The 15,419-nt window shown below is 35.9% G+C and overlaps 8 protein-coding genes and 1 non-coding gene across 9 annotated transcripts; 6 read left to right on the forward strand and 3 right to left on the reverse strand.

Moving 5' to 3' along the window:
* Positions 1 to 40: 40 nt before the first annotated feature.
* SOCG_01467 (nucleoporin Nup120) lies at positions 41 to 3,984 on the reverse strand. The gene has a single exon (XM_013164420.1). The coding sequence runs from the start codon at positions 3,852 to 3,854 to the stop codon at positions 432 to 434; it is 3,423 nt and encodes a 1,140-aa protein (XP_013019874.1). The 5' UTR covers positions 3,855 to 3,984; the 3' UTR covers positions 41 to 431.
* A 123-nt stretch (positions 3,985 to 4,107) lies between these two features.
* On the forward strand, positions 4,108 to 5,574 carry SOCG_01468 (iron-sulfur protein I). Its single transcript, XM_013164421.1, has 2 exons — positions 4,108 to 5,141; positions 5,209 to 5,574. The coding sequence occupies exons 1-2, from the start codon at positions 4,684 to 4,686 to the stop codon at positions 5,378 to 5,380; spliced, it is 630 nt and encodes a 209-aa protein (XP_013019875.1). The 5' UTR covers positions 4,108 to 4,683; the 3' UTR covers positions 5,381 to 5,574.
* On the reverse strand, positions 5,505 to 6,785 carry SOCG_01469 (V-type ATPase V1 subunit F). The gene is made up of 2 exons (XM_013164422.1): positions 5,872 to 6,785; positions 5,505 to 5,812 (listed from the first exon to the last, which is right to left on the reverse strand). The coding sequence occupies exons 1-2, from the start codon at positions 6,008 to 6,010 to the stop codon at positions 5,586 to 5,588; spliced, it is 366 nt and encodes a 121-aa protein (XP_013019876.1). The 5' UTR covers positions 6,011 to 6,785; the 3' UTR covers positions 5,505 to 5,585.
* A 92-nt stretch (positions 6,786 to 6,877) lies between these two features.
* SOCG_01470 (GrpE domain chaperone) lies at positions 6,878 to 8,105 on the forward strand. Its single transcript, XM_013164423.1, has one exon. The coding sequence runs from the start codon at positions 6,959 to 6,961 to the stop codon at positions 7,628 to 7,630; it is 672 nt and encodes a 223-aa protein (XP_013019877.1). The 5' UTR covers positions 6,878 to 6,958; the 3' UTR covers positions 7,631 to 8,105.
* A 307-nt stretch (positions 8,106 to 8,412) lies between these two features.
* SOCG_01471 (GTPase activating protein) lies at positions 8,413 to 11,419 on the forward strand. Its single transcript, XM_013164424.1, has one exon. It carries the CDS (start codon positions 8,734 to 8,736, stop codon positions 11,236 to 11,238), a length of 2,505 nt encoding a protein of 834 aa, XP_013019878.1. The 5' UTR covers positions 8,413 to 8,733; the 3' UTR covers positions 11,239 to 11,419.
* A 49-nt stretch (positions 11,420 to 11,468) lies between these two features.
* Positions 11,469 to 12,320, forward strand: SOCG_01472 (prefoldin subunit 5). Its single transcript, XM_013164425.1, has 4 exons — positions 11,469 to 11,705; positions 11,756 to 11,865; positions 11,918 to 12,023; positions 12,103 to 12,320. Exons 1-4 carry the CDS (start codon positions 11,519 to 11,521, stop codon positions 12,168 to 12,170), a joined length of 471 nt encoding a protein of 156 aa, XP_013019879.1. The 5' UTR covers positions 11,469 to 11,518; the 3' UTR covers positions 12,171 to 12,320.
* SOCG_01473 (COP9/signalosome complex subunit Csn1) lies at positions 12,018 to 14,089 on the reverse strand. Its single transcript, XM_013164426.1, has 4 exons — positions 13,689 to 14,089; positions 13,312 to 13,586; positions 12,503 to 13,246; positions 12,018 to 12,436 (listed from the first exon to the last, which is right to left on the reverse strand). Exons 1-4 carry the CDS (start codon positions 13,744 to 13,746, stop codon positions 12,260 to 12,262), a joined length of 1,254 nt encoding a protein of 417 aa, XP_013019880.1. The 5' UTR covers positions 13,747 to 14,089; the 3' UTR covers positions 12,018 to 12,259.
* Positions 14,090 to 14,268: 179 nt separating this feature from the next.
* SOCG_06508 (uncharacterized protein) lies at positions 14,269 to 15,015 on the forward strand. The gene is made up of 3 exons (XM_013165397.1): positions 14,269 to 14,493; positions 14,562 to 14,725; positions 14,766 to 15,015. Exons 1-2 carry the CDS (start codon positions 14,444 to 14,446, stop codon positions 14,704 to 14,706), a joined length of 195 nt encoding a protein of 64 aa, XP_013020851.1. The 5' UTR covers positions 14,269 to 14,443; the 3' UTR covers positions 14,707 to 14,725; positions 14,766 to 15,015.
* Positions 15,016 to 15,134: 119 nt separating this feature from the next.
* On the forward strand, positions 15,135 to 15,208 carry SOCG_16410. The gene has a single exon. It is a non-coding gene; the product is annotated as a tRNA-Asn (tRNA).
* The last annotated feature ends 211 nt before the right edge of the window (positions 15,209 to 15,419 follow it).

The following is a 15,419-nucleotide window of genomic DNA, read 5'->3' on the forward strand; positions in this document are numbered from 1 at the left end:
GATAGTCAAAAGGTATGCGTTACAGTATTTCAATGATTAAGCCCGTGTTGGTGTTTATGGGTGGGAAAAACCGTTAGCGAAAAGCGAGACCAAAGATCTCCACTAGCAGTAAATAAAATAACATAAATCTAAATTACTTTATTGAATTTTTTGACTCGAATATGAATAATTTAATTACTCTTTTGCTCGTACACTTCAAAAGATCCATGGTGCAAAATTATGCAAGTAGAAGCAATTGCTGATAATTTTAGTTGCTTGACGGTTGCTAAGGTATGACAAATTCAAAACGTTCAAGACCTTTTTTTTTCTAATAGTCAAACTACTTTTTGGTTTCAATATACGATGTATACCGACATTAGAATACTCAACCGACCAGAAGGATATCTCAATAGAAATATATAGTTATTAGCCTTTTTTTTACCCCCAAGAAACTAAAAATCTATAGCAGCAGCGGAACAGATTTGAGTCGTAACTTCCCTAGCAATATTTTGAAGGTGCGCTTCGTATTCCATTGAAACGTTATCCAAAGTAACTAACCTCTGAGGAAAATACGTTTGTTCGATACCAGTTGTTATTTTAGATACATCAGTTACCAACATCCACGCTTCTTCAGGATCTAATAGCTTAAGAGCGTTCAGAACAACTAGATAATTTTCCAATATCTCGGTTTCTTGATCCTTTTTGAAGCTATCGGAAGAAAGCAAACGAAGTACTTTTTCATATATAATTGCAGCAGCGTCACGATAATTCTGATTTTTCAAACGCCAACTGTACAACACGTTATACCAGCACGGTTGACTTCGGACGTCTATCATCTGGAAAGATCTCTTTTCTAGAATACTATCAACTTCATCTTGAAGCGATGGCATTGAATAATCAATAAGTCGAAACAGTTTTCCTTTGTAAGCCAATTGTTTCAAAAATTCGTTGAGTGCATCGCTCTTTTCTTTCTTGTTCTTTATCAGCAAAAGTGCAGAGTAAGCGGTGTCGAATTTTGAAGAAGCACAAGATGTGAAAAATAATTGCCTTCTAATATCAGAAGCTAGGTTTATATCTTTCCCTTTCAATGAATCGGCCATCAAAGCGAATTCTAGAGCATCAACATACGCTCCCTCAGTAGATAATAGTTTCGAGACGTATAAGTAATAACTGGACAATTGACTGTCGAGTGAATATTTATGAGCTGTCTCAACATATTCTTTGAGGAGGGGACGCTCCGATATTTCTAACTTGTTGACGTTTAGATTGGCATGCTTAAAGTAGTAGACAGACTTTTGGGTTTCCTTGGATCCTAGATAGGTTATAGCCTTTAGATACTGGCAGATGGAATCAAACCCTAGCCAACTCAATAGAGCGGAACAAGCATTGTGTTGTTTTAATAAAAGAAGTTTCTCAAAAGCCTCTGAAATTATTTGAGTGCTAGACGAATCCTTTAATAAACGGGAAACGAAGTACTTAAGACTAGTCTCTAAAGAGAACGATTGGCCGCGTAATTGATTTTCACGACAAAAGAAGGTTACAAGGATTTCAAAAGGGCTGTTAAGATGGGAGACTATGCCAAGATTTGATTGTAAAGTTTGATCATCAATTTTCGAATAATCGATATCAACGTATTCTAAAGACAAGTTGAAGGTAGCTGTAAAAAAGCTCACCTTTTTCCATATATCAAGCAATTCTAAGAATAGTTCGTCAGAACCAAAAACCTTCTGTTCCAATTGTACATCCTGTTGACTAGACGCAATCGAAAGAAGGAAGATTAAAGCTTCTAGGGATGTTTGTAAATCCCCAAGAACCGTAATAAGTGTGTTCGATAATGCTAACGAGAAAAAAGGAGTAAAACTGAATGATACAGATTGTTCCGGGAAGCCTCTTATATAATTGATAAGAGATTTTATGTCGGCTATTGGATTGTCCCGGGAAGCAAAGCTTTCGGCCAAGGATTTCAAATGATCTGGGTTTACATTTGGATAAATATACTTGTCAAAAAATATCCATAATGTATCGAATACTGAATAAGAGGCAGGGTTTTTGGTCAGTTCTTGAAGAGAGAACCGTATTTCCAAAAGAATAGCAGACGGTAGACAGTTCAGTAAACTGCAAGCAAGATCTAATAGCTGATAGCCTGATACTAAGTCGGGAGCCTTCATTTCAGGAAGCTGGAGCATGTTATTTATTAAATCGCCGTCTAGGTATTCAATATTAACAGGCTCTCGCAAAACACCAATCTTGTTTGCATAGCAAACATACATGTTTTTTGAATTTGAGTCTACCTCGATACTCAATACCTCACTACCAAAGCTATCCAAGTACAGAGTCAATTTGGCAAATCTCTCCCATTCATTGTAAAGAGCTTGACGATATGCAGGGTAATCAAAAGATGAAGAGCCAAATTCAGGCTGTACAGGAACAGAACCGATAATCATTGTGGTAATTTCTTTCATGAGTTCACTTATGGATGTACTAAGTAAAGAATCCATCTTTGACTTTGAAGTGTAAGGATTAACTTTCTGATAACACAAGAAAGCTAATTGCAGTGATTCGGGGGATATGTATTTTTTATTCAACAAATTATCAATCCAAATTTCCGACACATCACCAAAAGACATAGTAGTCGGAATATCAAACGAAAATTTGTCAAAATTAGCAAATGTATTTTTCTTCGTGCTCTTCCACGTGACTTTTGCAGTTTGATCTATGTCGGGAACGACTTCAGCACATTGTATGACAGCATGAAGGTTACTTTTCCAAGCTAAAAACAAATTGAAGCGTAAATTGTGTTGATCCAAACAAATAAGACTTGTCTTTAACAGCGTCCAAGGCAAATATTCATCATCCGGTAATCTTGGAGGAGTGATATTAGTCACTAATGGAGACAACTTGAGAAATGTGCCGTTGTCTGGATCAAGGTCAAACTTGTAAAAGGAAAAGTACCCATGAGTACTGTTGGGACAATATACAGAAACGTAAGACTGTGTGAAACTATCTATAGATAAATAAGAAAGAGCGTTTGAATTTTGCACAGAAGGGGGTTCGAAGGATATATTCTCCAACAGGACACCATTTAGTGAATTCCATATTTTTAGCGTATGATCCAAACTCAAAGTTAACAGATAATGGTAGCGATGGTTATAAACCATCGAAACAATACTGTTAGGTGGGCGATAATCATTTTTGAAAGCCTGAAGAGTAAGATAATGCCGGATAGAGGTCATATATCTAGAATCATGATAATGTTCTTCTCGAATTTGATTATTATTAGAAGTTAAGTTCAGTTTCACAAGTCCGCCTATATCAAATGTGACAAACAGTGAGGAACGATCAACGCCAGTTGCGTAAGATGGACTCTTAGTTAAAAAGGATGGTGGGCGATAGTAGGTGCACCAACCTTCATCAACCGTTGGATTGGAAGATAAGAACCATTCTGGCTTTAGTTGAATAGAATAGAGGACTCTAGTCGACGTGATTACGAAGAGGCTCACCTCGTCCTTTTCATCATCAAATCCAAAGGTTATGCAATTTTTCAAAACCTGGGAAGGAAAGTGGATTCTTATATTAAAAGAAGGTATGCAAGAAGACTCTTTTTTCAGAGATACTTCACTTAAAACCAAGGTTTGATTTTTGAAAACATTCCAATGAATACAGCGAGGGAAGAGATTGCTTTTACGAGTAAATATTCCACTATCAAAAGCAATCAATTCTCCTTTTAAAACAAAATCGCAATCAAAATTCTGTTCTTCGGCTACTACTTCATTGATGGAATCTTCTTCATGAGCAGGAACCCATAACTCCAAACTTCCTTCTAAACCAAGCGACTGAATATAAGTGGGAACAATCGCTTGCTTTAATTCATCCATATTCTTCTTCTATAGCTGCAAAACCAGCGTTGAAAAGGATGTTCAGCGTTGGAGTAAGGTATACGATGTCTAAGGAAAGTGCTCTGGGGGAAGAGATCGAGCTCAAAAATCGAAGACGTATGTCCCTCGATCGCTGAATTCAAGTTTAAAAACTTTTCTATTGTACTATATGTCAAAAATTTGTTTAAAATATTAATTAGAAAATCACTTTTTTCTTATGGAAAATATTATAGCCAAAACAGGGAAACAACATGACTAGACAGATAAAAATACACGGTATAATCGAGTAATTACACTGACAATATTTTTTTGTTAAAATAATATGACTTGAATTGATATTTTATTCTATCTGAGATAAAAGGTAGTATAGCTTTGACCCAAAGCTAACTCCGGAATCATAGGTAGCCTGAAAAGACTAAATAATTTTTCAATTGTTGATTACTTCTAAGTTATTTTCGCATCAAAGTTATTAACTGAAGTTATGGCTTGTTAGCAAATTCTCAATGGGCTAATGGGCTAACATATACGACTAGAGTCATTTGCTAGAAGTTATTGTTAGCCAGAAAAGAAGTGACCGCACTTCAACTTTCTTTTGGATACAATTTATAGTTGCTTTTTTCTTGTGCGAGACTGACATAAATATTCAAGTTTGAATTGGATCCTCGCTAATCAAAACATTAAGATTTTCCCAAAGGTGCTTGGGGAAATAGATATAAAGATTGAAAAAATATATATAGTAATTAATTAATACAGACAAGAAGAGCACATCGTGTAGATTTATCCACTAACGACATAAGCGGCGAACTATCCGTTCACCACAACAGTAATTATGATGAATACATATATAAAGAAGAGTTGGGAGCTTTTTCCTACAAAAAAAAGTTTGAATAAACTTTTATTTCGAAATTGGCAAGTACCGCGGAACCATATTTCAACAGGAAGCTATTCTAGCATGCTATTAAAATGTGAGTCGAATACTGCGAAACATAGGCCATCTCTTCTTACTTTAAGGATTCCCCATTTTCAAAATCAATCTAAAATATACTGGATGCAACAAGTCCGCAAAAATTCCACGAAAACAGCAGACCAGTATACTCTTCAGGAACAGTATGATGAGTCAGGGAAACCATATATATTGCACATGAGCGAGTCAGCAAAGCAACAATTAGAAAAAGTGGCAAATCAAAAACAACAAGACACTTTTTTACGCGTGGTCGTCGACGGCGGTGGATGTCATGGATATCAGATCTCCTTTAAGATGGATGACCAGCTAGGAAAGGAAGACAGGTATGTTGGAAACATGGTTTTACTTATCATTTCTTTGTTCACTCCTGGAATTTACTAATGTTTATAGCGTATTTGTTCGAGGAAAAGCTAGAATTGTCACGGACAGTATCTCATTACCATTAATCAGTGGCTCTGAAATCGTTTATACAAAAGAATTAATTGGTTCTTCGTTTCAGTTAGTCAATAATCCTCGTGCAAAATCATCTTGTGGTTGTAATGTGAGTTTCGACTTGAACTAAGCATTGGATTGACAGTCAGTGAATTCAAGCTAATTTACAGCTTGCATTTGATTCTTTTACCCAGGGCAGGGCATTTTTGACTAATATTAATGAAAAATAATTACGGTATGACATTAATGCAGTTAATTTAATAATTAGTAAAGCAAAATATCGTAAATAAAAATATATTTCACACAGTTAAAAGTATATGGAAATTGAGAGTTATTTATTCGCCTACAATCTTTCGAACACGTCTAAGAATGCTGTCTTTTTCGGGGTCATAAGGATCGTCTTTACTAGGAATTTCCAACACAGCAGGAAATGCCTGAACGTATTTTTCAATTCTGTCTCGAATCCGATTAGCAGCAACTTGATTAATCAAAACAATTGCAATGTCCGACCGCTTAGTAGTATAATCATCAAAGACATCCGCAATTTGTTCATCAGTGGTTTCTTTCGTTGGACAAATTAGTATGGTTTCAATTATAGTATAAATATTCAATCTTGCTTACTTTGGTTCACAATAAAGAAGTTTTTCTTGCCATCTTCGTTGACTTGACCTGTTCCCGCTAAAAGCAAGCCTGTAACAGTATCGTCGTCACCGATAACAGAAATTAAAGACCTTTGTTCAAAAGATTTATTTTCAGACATGTTACCGCCCTTGATGTTAGAAGACGTACAACGGATTTAGGATGTGAAGAGGTACGGTTCTCTGTAGCAGAGGATTTGAAAGAAATCTAAAAAAACACTCAAAAGTGCTTTTTCTAACTGAATGCTTTTTGGAATGATTAATAATGATTAATAGAAAACTTAAATCTAACGTTTATTGACACAAGCTGAGAAAGTGTTCCAATAAATAAGAATCGGGTTGGAGGTTAAAAAAAACCATGAATGAAATGAATCAAGAAGCATATAAACAGGAAAGTTTATAAAGTTAGAATTTTTTGCATATATACACAAGTACGTTGTTTTCTCTCTACCAAAGTACCTGATTTTGTTTCCATTGGTGCTGATCAATTGTTATAACAATCACACCTAGGTAAGATCTTTTTGCTTTCATTCCCTAAACCTTCAATTCTTCAATTGACTTGCGCTTGTCGGTACAAATCATATTGGCCTTTCATGAAACATTTCTTGTCCAACATTGATTGATTTCGAATTCAATTTCGACTAGCGAATGCTCACATCAAATGTAAATATATAAAACGCTGCTTTTAAATGCCTATGAAAAGAAAAAAGTACATCACCAAGCTGCAGTTTAATACTGAAAGGTAAGTATTTACATAGCCTTTTAGCTATATATCGTGAAAAGACATCCGTTGACAGGCTATGCTCAAGTTTGACAAGATTAAATAAAACAAAAATTTTTAGTACTAAACCTTCTTCAAAACTGCCGGTCGATTCAATACTACTTAACATAAGTATTAACCTGTTTATTTACATTTTAAGCTGCTGCGTTTAACTTGGCTATATCATTATATGATATTCCTTCGGGTTCGTAATTCACACATCTACGATCTTTTGCGGGAGCTATAGTCGAGTAGAAACCTAGCTTCTACCAAATACGAGTAGAATTGTAAAAAAGAAAAAGAATAAATAATGTATGGTATGAGAAGGTTTTTTCGTCCTACGGTGATGCGTGCTGCATTCCCCGTAAGAGCTTCTTTAAATCACCCTAGAGCATTTTGGTTTTCTTCGGAAGCAAAGAATCCTGAAAATGGTGAAAAGGCAGCTGAAACGGCACCTAAGCCTGAGACTGAAGAAAATGCACAATTAAAAGAAATCCAGGCCAAGTATGAAGCAAAAAGCAAAGAGATTGCTGAATTAAAGGACAATGTCCGTCATAAGTTGGCAGATGCTCGAAACATGGAAAACCGCATGAAGCGTGACATGGAGCAAACTCGTGCATTCGCTGTCCAAAAGCTTGTCAAGGATCTTTTAGATTCTGTTGACAATTTAGAACGTGCTTTGTCTATTGTACCCGCAGAGAAGCGTAACAACCGTGAGGCCAATAAAGATTTGGTTGATTTGTATGAAGGTTTGGTCATGACTGAGTCGAACTTGATCAAGATGCTTCAAAAGTATGGTGTGGTCCGTTACGATGGTCTTGGCGAGCAATTTGATCCTAACATCCATGAAGCTGTTTTCCAAATTCCTATTGAAGGAAAGGAGGCAAATACCATTTTCCACTGTGAAAGCAAGGGTTATACTCTAAATGGTCGTGTTGTTCGCCCCGCCAAGGTTGGTATTGTTAAGGGTGAAGACAAATAAAGAAAGTGAATAGGTCATCTTTTTGTGAGTCAGAGTCCTACTTCTTCAATGTACTATACAAGATCGATTCCATTTCTCAAATTTGTGCATTTCATTTTCTCCCTAGCTCGACATCTATATACTCTTGTCTTTTCTTCCATGTGTGAGTCCACGAATCACCGACTCCCGTAATCTCAAAATTTTTCTTGTCCGTTAAATAGAAAACTTATAATCGTTGTAATCGATTTGAATTTTGGGTATTTTGCTCCGGCTTATAATTATATTTCTTTTGTCTCTTTTACTTGGAAAACTATTTTCCTAAGGATAGAAGGAATATGGAAATATCTCTAATTTTGACTTATGAAATGAAATCTATCATGTATTTTTTTCATGCATCGTTTCATTTATCAATATTTACCAACTTACGAGTTAATAAAAAAGAAAATAATCATTCATTCTCCTACTTCTTGATTGAATTTTACGATATTTTGACAAACTGTTGAAACCGTAGTTAAACATTATAGTTCATTTTTATTCTTGAAAACTCGTTTTTGTCGTTTATTTTATAGCTTCTGACCGTATAGTAAACAAATAGAGCTGCTTGCTTTCATCTAAATCAGAGTGTTCTTCCATATGAGGGAACTGAAACGTAAAACAATAACAAGAAATTTATTTACATATGTCGATTTCATTTTTATCAAGAAAGACATTCTAATGGCATGGCTATACTATGGAATAAGCTGTTCTGGGTGGTTTCTTTTACGGTGTAAGAGGCCTACCATACCATGTCATTGCTTTTTTCGTTTACTTCCTGGCTGCTGCCTGTTACAACGAACCCAACATAACTCCTAAAAAGTGTAATGTGGTTTCCTTAATTTCCCAAATTTCCTAGACATTGCTTTTTTATGCCTATTAAAAGTACAATCAACCATTCATATTATATTACCAAGCAAAATTGCTCTTTGCTAACTTAAGTCATCTCAGGCGAGAAAAAAGTCTCTGTTTCTTAGCTGCTAACTAGGAAATTCTTTATTCACGTATATGTTTATCTGTTTGAAAAGCCGTCTCAATCGCTGGATTTCTAGTAGCATCGCTTTCATCGGGTGTTCGTATTCAACTTTATAATGTCTTCAATTGCGAGTATTATCAAAACAAAACTGCAACTTCCGGATTCTTCAAAGGATTTAGCTAAGCTGAGGTGGAGATTTCGACTTCCGGATTCACAATTTTCTATCAATAGTTTACCATGCGAGATTCAGTTCATCCACTATAACAATTCGGAGGAAACGAAGTCTTTGCTGGGTGTTCTCTACTTATTCACTGATTACATTGCTTTCCGTGGTGATGAAGAAGGTACTCAATTTTGTATGCCATATACTATTATTCGAAAGGTTAGCAAAGTAAAAAGTGATGACTATGAACAACTACTCTCTGTCTCCACGAGCAACGGTTATGAATTTCGAATTTCACTTCAGGTTTCTGAAAGTACCGCATTGCGTTTTTGCGGACTTTTGAAGGAAGAACTTATTTCACATAAAGCAAACATGCATAAAGCATCTGAATTTACCAAACAATTTTTTTCAGAACAATTGATAAGTCCCAATGTTGCAGAGAGTAACCTGTCTTACGGTTTTGGTTGCAAATATGGATATCCCACAGATCCACGGGCCTCCCGTGAAAGAGCCAAACTTCGGATGTGGAAAGAATACTTCCTGTTATATGGAACAAGCCTCTCATTAATAAGAGTCTCTCTGTTCTCTAAGCTTGTCCGTATAGAATTACCGAATAAACTAAGGGGTGAAATATGGGAGTTAACTTCCGGATCCTTGTATTTGAGGCTTCAAAATGAAGACGAATATAAAAATATATTACGGGCTTATTCTGGGAAAACTTCTTTTTCTTTAGAAGAAATTGAAAAAGACTTGGGCAGAAGTTTGCCAGAGTACCCTGCATACCAAAATGATGAAGGAATTGATGCTTTGCGAAACGTTTTAGTTGCCTTCTCTTGGAAAAATCAGGATGTTGGTTACTGTCAAGCTATGAACATTGTGGCGGCTGCATTGTTGATTCATTGCAATGAAGCTCAAACGTTTTATTTAATGCATAAGATTTGCGAGGATTATATACCCGGATATTACTCCAAAACTATGTACGGAACATTGATTGATCAACAGGTGTACGAAACTTTAGTACAGCGGCTTATGCCTAACCTCCACGCTCATTTTGTAAACAAGGATATCCAACTTAGTATAATATCCTTACCATGGTTCCTTTCTCTCTTCTTTTGTACTATGCCATTACCTTTTGCGTTTCGATTGATGGACTTCTTCTTTTTGGAAGGACCAAGGGTCCTTTTTCAGATTGGAATGGCAGTATTGTATGATAACGAATCTGAAATCTTAAAGGCCACTGAGGAAACCATGCTTATTTCTCTTCTGAAAAGGTATTTTTCGCAATTAAGTGATCGAGTTTACAAAGATGCTACTGATAAAAGAGTCGCGTCGATTACCAAATTTCAATTATTGCTTGTAACAGCTTTCAAAAAGTTTGGAAACATTACTCATGCAATGATAGAGTCTGAAAGGAAACGACATTTCAATAAAGTAATTAATTCGATTGAATCGTTCGCCAAGCGGACACAAATACGAAGTATTCAAAATTACGGCTCGTTGACACGTGACGATTTGAGTAATATATATGACCGTTACCATGAAATTCTTTCTGCTAAACATGAATTTGAGGTAAGCAATTCTGCTGATACAAAGCTTGAGTTTGATGAATTTTGTATTTTCATGGGAGGTGTGACAGATTGGGCTAAAAATCTTGACGCGGCCGCAATAAATGGATCTTCATCATTCTTGAGACATTTATTTTTACGATTCGATAAAAGCAGAGTAGGTTCTCTGTCTCTGCAAGACTTAGTTTCTGGGATTGCAGGATTAAAGGTACGAGACGTCATGCATAATATCTCATTTATTTTTGAGCTGTACGACTCTGATAGTGATGGATTTATGGATAAATCTGATGTATTGAAAGTATCTGAGGCTCTTTTGTGGATTACCAGGTACATGGGCGATGAATGCTTATCAGCTGTCAGTGAATTTATTCAGAGGTGCTTTCATTTTGCAGATGAAGCTAGTCCTGAACATCGGGAAGAAGAAAAGTTGATTGATGTAGACGAGAGTTTACCTAGTGGTGATTCGACTTTGGAAAGAAATGTAGGCGCAAATAGCGATATCCGAGTTAGTCTACCTACTTTTCGGATGGTCATCTTTTCAAATGTGCTGCTGGAGCAGCTATTTTCTGGCGGCTTGGCAGATTCCATCGTGCTAGCACCTGTGGAAGAAAAGACAAGTACCGTTGGTGGTCTTCGTGGATTATTGGATTCCCTTGTTCTCGACACTAATAGATGGAGTGAAACTTTCCGTAATCATAAGCATGTTGCAAATATTCCTTCGTCAGATAATGCTACGAGTACTGGACACAGGTCATATTTGACAAGTGATGATACTTCAAATTATGAAAAAGTAAAAAGCCGTACATCAGATATTGATGAAGATGTTGGAGAACCTGTTGAAGACGATAAAGATTTACTACAGTTTGATCCTTACAAGAAAACGGAAGCGTAATACTATATCAAGTTTTGGTCACTTTTTCGAAATCTTTTGACAAAATATAGAAGCCCTTGGCATGTATACGTATCCCTTTTACTCTGATCAAGATCTTTTCATGCTAATGTTTTTTTTTTTAATTGTTATTTAATAAATGATCTTTTTAATGCACTATTTCTTTTTTTTTTTTTATAAATATATTATCGTAGACGCCAGTCAGCGTTTGTTTTTTAGCGTGCTGGAACGCAAAGTTGATTTAAGAAGGCATTTGGAATTTCAATAACGCAGAAGAATCAATATGGCAGAAGGATCGAAGTCAGTCAATTTAGCGTCTCTTAGTTTGGAGCAACTAGCAGAAGTTATTAAGCAACTTAATACTGAACTCGAATACCTATCGAGTTCATATGCTCAGTTAGGGCGTGCTCATGTAAAATTTCTTGGTTGTCTTAATAGCATAAAGGAAACAGTAAAGGCGGAAAATGAAGGTAAGGGATAAGGTTTGGTTTATTATCTATTACTAACAAAATAAAAATAGAGCGTGATATGCTTGTTCCTCTTACAACTAGTCTCTATGTACCGGGCAAGTTAAAGCTCGGCAATAGAAAAGTGTTGATAGATATTGGAACAGGATACTTTGTTGAAAAGGTAAAAAAAGAAAAGAAGCAATATGAAATTGTGACTAATGGTTGTTTTTCAGAGCGCACCTGATGCGATTGAGTACTATCAAAGAAAATGTGAATATCTACAAAACAGCATTGAGAACATTGGCAGTGCTGTTGAAGCCAAGTCCTCTCAAATACGAGGTAAGATTAAACAATTTTATTATGTTTTACCAAAAGTGATTATGATGGAACGAATTATTAACAATATGTGAATGTGTAGCTGTTCAATCCGTCATGCAACAAAAAGCTACTGATCAAAACATGAAGAGCGCTCCGGCATCAGCGTAGATTTGGTTAGATTGTATGATTGTCATGAAATATATTACGGAAAACTGACTTTTCATGGCCTTTTGGCGTTATGCATGAATGAAAACAATTTAGTTTTGATCAACAGGAGGATAGTAAGTATTCGTAGAGGATTCATCAGCTATGCTTTTGTTGAACGTATTTGTAGTCTGTAAATGGATCGCTTTGCTATATATATGTGTATTTTCAGCGATGTCTTGAATTTCCTGAAAGCGCTCGCGTTCGAATGAAGACTCCATATAAACACACTAAAGAGGAAAAGTCGTAAGTATATATAGAGTAGAATATTTTAAAAAAAAAATGCTTATGCTTACCTTATTGAGACAATCCAATTTCGCGTTTATTTTTTGTGCTTCCACCATCTGCAATAGAAAATCTTCAACGAAGGGCAAGTCAACCTGAAAGTCAGAAGCGATTTTTTTCATGGGGATAGCACTGTATGGAAACAAATAATCGACCAACGAACGTTCGCGAATTAAAGATAGGAATGTGGATAGGTGAGGAGCCAAATACATGTCGAAGGCATATTCGGGAAAATTGGCTTGAAGGGTGTTGAACAAAGAGCTATAATTTCTTTGGCTCATAAAATGCATACATTTTCGTAAGGAGGGATTGAGATCGGATAGAGCATTAAATATTTCATCTTCGTTTAGTTGTTGTAGCAGCTCATTATGGTCCCAGGATACTAAAGCGCAAATACAAGTGTAGGTGGAGACATCCGTTTTTGTCAAGAGAATATCGGAAAAATCGGGTTCTATGTGTAGAAAGTGGTCTAGGGCAGATTTATAATCGCCCAGGCACATGTGGGCCAAACCGCAATAAGCATACACGGTACTTTTAATTTCCATTGCAGAAGAGAAAGTAGACTTTGCACGGGAGCCAAAAGCAAGAACATGAGAATAGTTTTCCATCCAAATGGAGACTCTCATTAGATCGAGGGACAGATGGGCGATTTGGGCGGCGTTTGTACAATACTCACGAACCTTTGCATAAGCACGAAGGGCACTTTCAAATTGACCCAAATCGGTAAAGAAAGAGGCCAGGTCGACTTGGGCGGACTAGATGAAGGTAGAGAAGTTAGCGATAACGGAAGGGTGAGAATTTGGAAGCAACAAGTGCATACCCGAATGGATTCTCTGATGAGATTATTTTTGTATGATTTCAATTCTTTTGTAAGGTGGTCTAAATTTTGCTTTCGATGGTAGGTGACACTGTCAATCCAAGATAAATCATACTGTTGGTCGGGCATATCATTTGCGAATTCTGTAAAAGTAGATTTGTACAATTCCAAGTTGTATGTGTGTGCTTTCAATTGATTGATTGCGTATTGTGAGCAAAAGGACCTGAAAGTTTCATGAGAGCGAGCTATGAAAAGGGCTCTAAAAATCCTTGGCCAAACTAGAATAAGAAATAAAGGTTGGTAAAAGGAAAACGGGATTTATGGTAACAAAAAAAAAAAAAGAAAAGAAAAAAGAAACTATAAATAAATTAAAGACATACCACCATATTGATTCAAGTACTTTTCCAAATCAGCCGTGTCTACAGCTGTCGTATCCATTGGGGAAGGTAAAGTAAAGTGTAGAATAATTATAATAAATATAATAGGAAATAAAAAAATAAAGGAAAATTTGTCTAGAGATTCAAGAGTAAGTGATTTGAAGGAAATGAAATGAGAGAAAAAGAATCTTGAAGGTCAAAGGGCAAAAAGGCAAACGAGTATGAGAATCGATGATAGGAAATGACGAGTTTTAAGAATAGGAGAGGGTAGAGATGGAAAACCAGTGGATGTTGAAGAGATATTTAGTAAAGAAAAGGAAAAAAAAGTGGAATATCGTTGAAAGGTAGGATGGAATGGAATTTCAAAGAGATTCTTTTATGAAAGAGTGTGTGATTTTTTTGCTAGGGATGATACTATTTCACATTTGAGTTGGTGTTTTTTTTTTTTTTTTTTTATATTTCAAAGAGATTATTTTGTATTTTTTTTTGAATTCGAGGAACTGTTTGAAAAAGAATTACCTTTTCGTGTGATTTATTTATTTATTTATTAAGGTACTGGAACGCAAGTTTGGATATGAGAAGATGACGCCGTTGGAGATGGAAAAAGGATTTGGCTGGGATTTTGGATGTGTGTTTAGCAGCAGCTGAAGACGACGACGACGACGACACCCAAGAAGAAGAAGAAGAGAGAAAAATTGAATTGAATAAAAAAAAGATTGATTTGATTTGGAATACGAAAAGAAGAAAAGAAGTGTTCAATGGAAGAGAATTTGCAACAGAACGTTTCAGTGGAAAGCGCTCGTAATGAGTAAGTGAAATGGAAGAATGGATAAAAAGAGAAAGAAATAAAGGATTAACATGGAATGAAATGATTAGATTTCGAAATTACATTGAACAACATGAAGAGCCATTGCTAGTGGGTAGCAAGTCGAAAGAAGGAGGATTGAATCATATGAAGAGTAGTTCATCAACACACAAGGGAAAGAAGAGTCTACGGAAAAAGTGTTGTGTGATTTGTTAGAATGGTGAAAGAAGGATGTGTATGTGGAATGCAAAGAAAGAACGTTAGCTGATTATTAGAAAAAGGAAAAGCGAAATTACAGTGTTGGATGGTTTTAGACGAGTCCATTCATTCGTATATAGGAGGATCTCTTGGATGGAAGATGGAAGATGGAAGATGGAAGATGTGAGAGGAGGACTGTTGTTGAAGAATGCAATGACATTAGATATTGATATTGAATGAATTGATAAAGCGACTATTGTCAATGACCAAGAGAGTTGTAATCTAGTGGAGGAACTGATGAAATGAAAGAGAGAAGAGAGAAGAGAGAAGAGAGAAGAGAAAAGAAAAAAGAAAAAAGATAAAAAACAGGGAATGTTTTATAAAAGAAATAAAAAAAAAAGAAAAAAAAAGTTTAGATAGATATCCATTTTTATGCAGACATCCAAGGTCGGATAGCACAGTTGGTTAGTGCGCATGACTGTTAATCATGAGGTCGAGGGTTCGAGTCCCTCTCTGACCGAAACCATTTTCTTTTTCTTTTTTAGAAATTTCAAGAGACAGAGTGGAGTGTAGTGTAGTGGAAGAAGACTAAGGAGACTAAAGGAGACTTTTGGTGTAGAAAAGTGAGTGGGGGTTGTTGGTTTGGGGGAGTGTTTTTTATTTTTTTTTATGGCATAGTAGAGAGAGAGAGAGAGACTGTGTGTGAATGGTACGGTACGGTTTTGGGAATT

The sequence above is a fragment of the Schizosaccharomyces octosporus genome (genome assembly GCF_000150505.1).
Source record: "Schizosaccharomyces octosporus yFS286 unplaced genomic scaffold supercont6.3, whole genome shotgun sequence".
Lineage (NCBI taxonomy): Eukaryota > Fungi > Ascomycota > Schizosaccharomycetes > Schizosaccharomycetales > Schizosaccharomycetaceae > Schizosaccharomyces > Schizosaccharomyces octosporus.

Bases quoted from the DNA above. Each gene is read 5' to 3' on its own strand.
- SOCG_01470 (XM_013164423.1), top strand. From the start codon at position 6,959: ATGTATGGTATGAGAAGGTTTTTTCGTCCTACGGTGATGCGTGCTGCA.
- SOCG_01473 (XM_013164426.1), bottom strand. From the start codon at position 13,746: ATGGATACGACAGCTGTAGACACGGCTGATTTGGAAAAGTACTTGAAT. The intron at 13,587-13,688 runs GTATGTCTTTAA...TTCTTATTCTAG, and splicing joins GTACTTGAATCAATATGGTG to TTTGGCCAAGGATTTTTAGA. The intron at 13,247-13,311 runs GTATGCACTTGT...ACCTTCATCTAG, and splicing joins TCATCAGAGAATCCATTCGG to TCCGCCCAAGTCGACCTGGC.
- SOCG_01472 (XM_013164425.1), top strand. From the start codon at position 11,519: ATGGCAGAAGGATCGAAGTCAGTCAATTTAGCGTCTCTTAGTTTGGAG. The intron at 11,706-11,755 runs GTAAGGGATAAG...AAATAAAAATAG, and splicing joins AGTAAAGGCGGAAAATGAAG to AGCGTGATATGCTTGTTCCT. The intron at 12,024-12,102 runs GTAAGATTAAAC...GTGAATGTGTAG, and splicing joins CAAGTCCTCTCAAATACGAG to CTGTTCAATCCGTCATGCAA.
- SOCG_01471 (XM_013164424.1), top strand. From the start codon at position 8,734: ATGTCTTCAATTGCGAGTATTATCAAAACAAAACTGCAACTTCCGGAT.
- SOCG_06508 (XM_013165397.1), top strand. From the start codon at position 14,444: ATGGAAGAGAATTTGCAACAGAACGTTTCAGTGGAAAGCGCTCGTAAT. The intron at 14,494-14,561 runs GTAAGTGAAATG...TGAAATGATTAG, and splicing joins GTGGAAAGCGCTCGTAATGA to ATTTCGAAATTACATTGAAC.
- SOCG_01468 (XM_013164421.1), top strand. From the start codon at position 4,684: ATGATGAATACATATATAAAGAAGAGTTGGGAGCTTTTTCCTACAAAA. The intron at 5,142-5,208 runs GTATGTTGGAAA...TAATGTTTATAG, and splicing joins CAGCTAGGAAAGGAAGACAG to CGTATTTGTTCGAGGAAAAG.
- SOCG_01467 (XM_013164420.1), bottom strand. From the start codon at position 3,854: ATGGATGAATTAAAGCAAGCGATTGTTCCCACTTATATTCAGTCGCTT.
- SOCG_01469 (XM_013164422.1), bottom strand. From the start codon at position 6,010: ATGTCTGAAAATAAATCTTTTGAACAAAGGTCTTTAATTTCTGTTATC. The intron at 5,813-5,871 runs GTAAGCAAGATT...GTCCAACGAAAG, and splicing joins CTTCTTTATTGTGAACCAAA to AAACCACTGATGAACAAATT.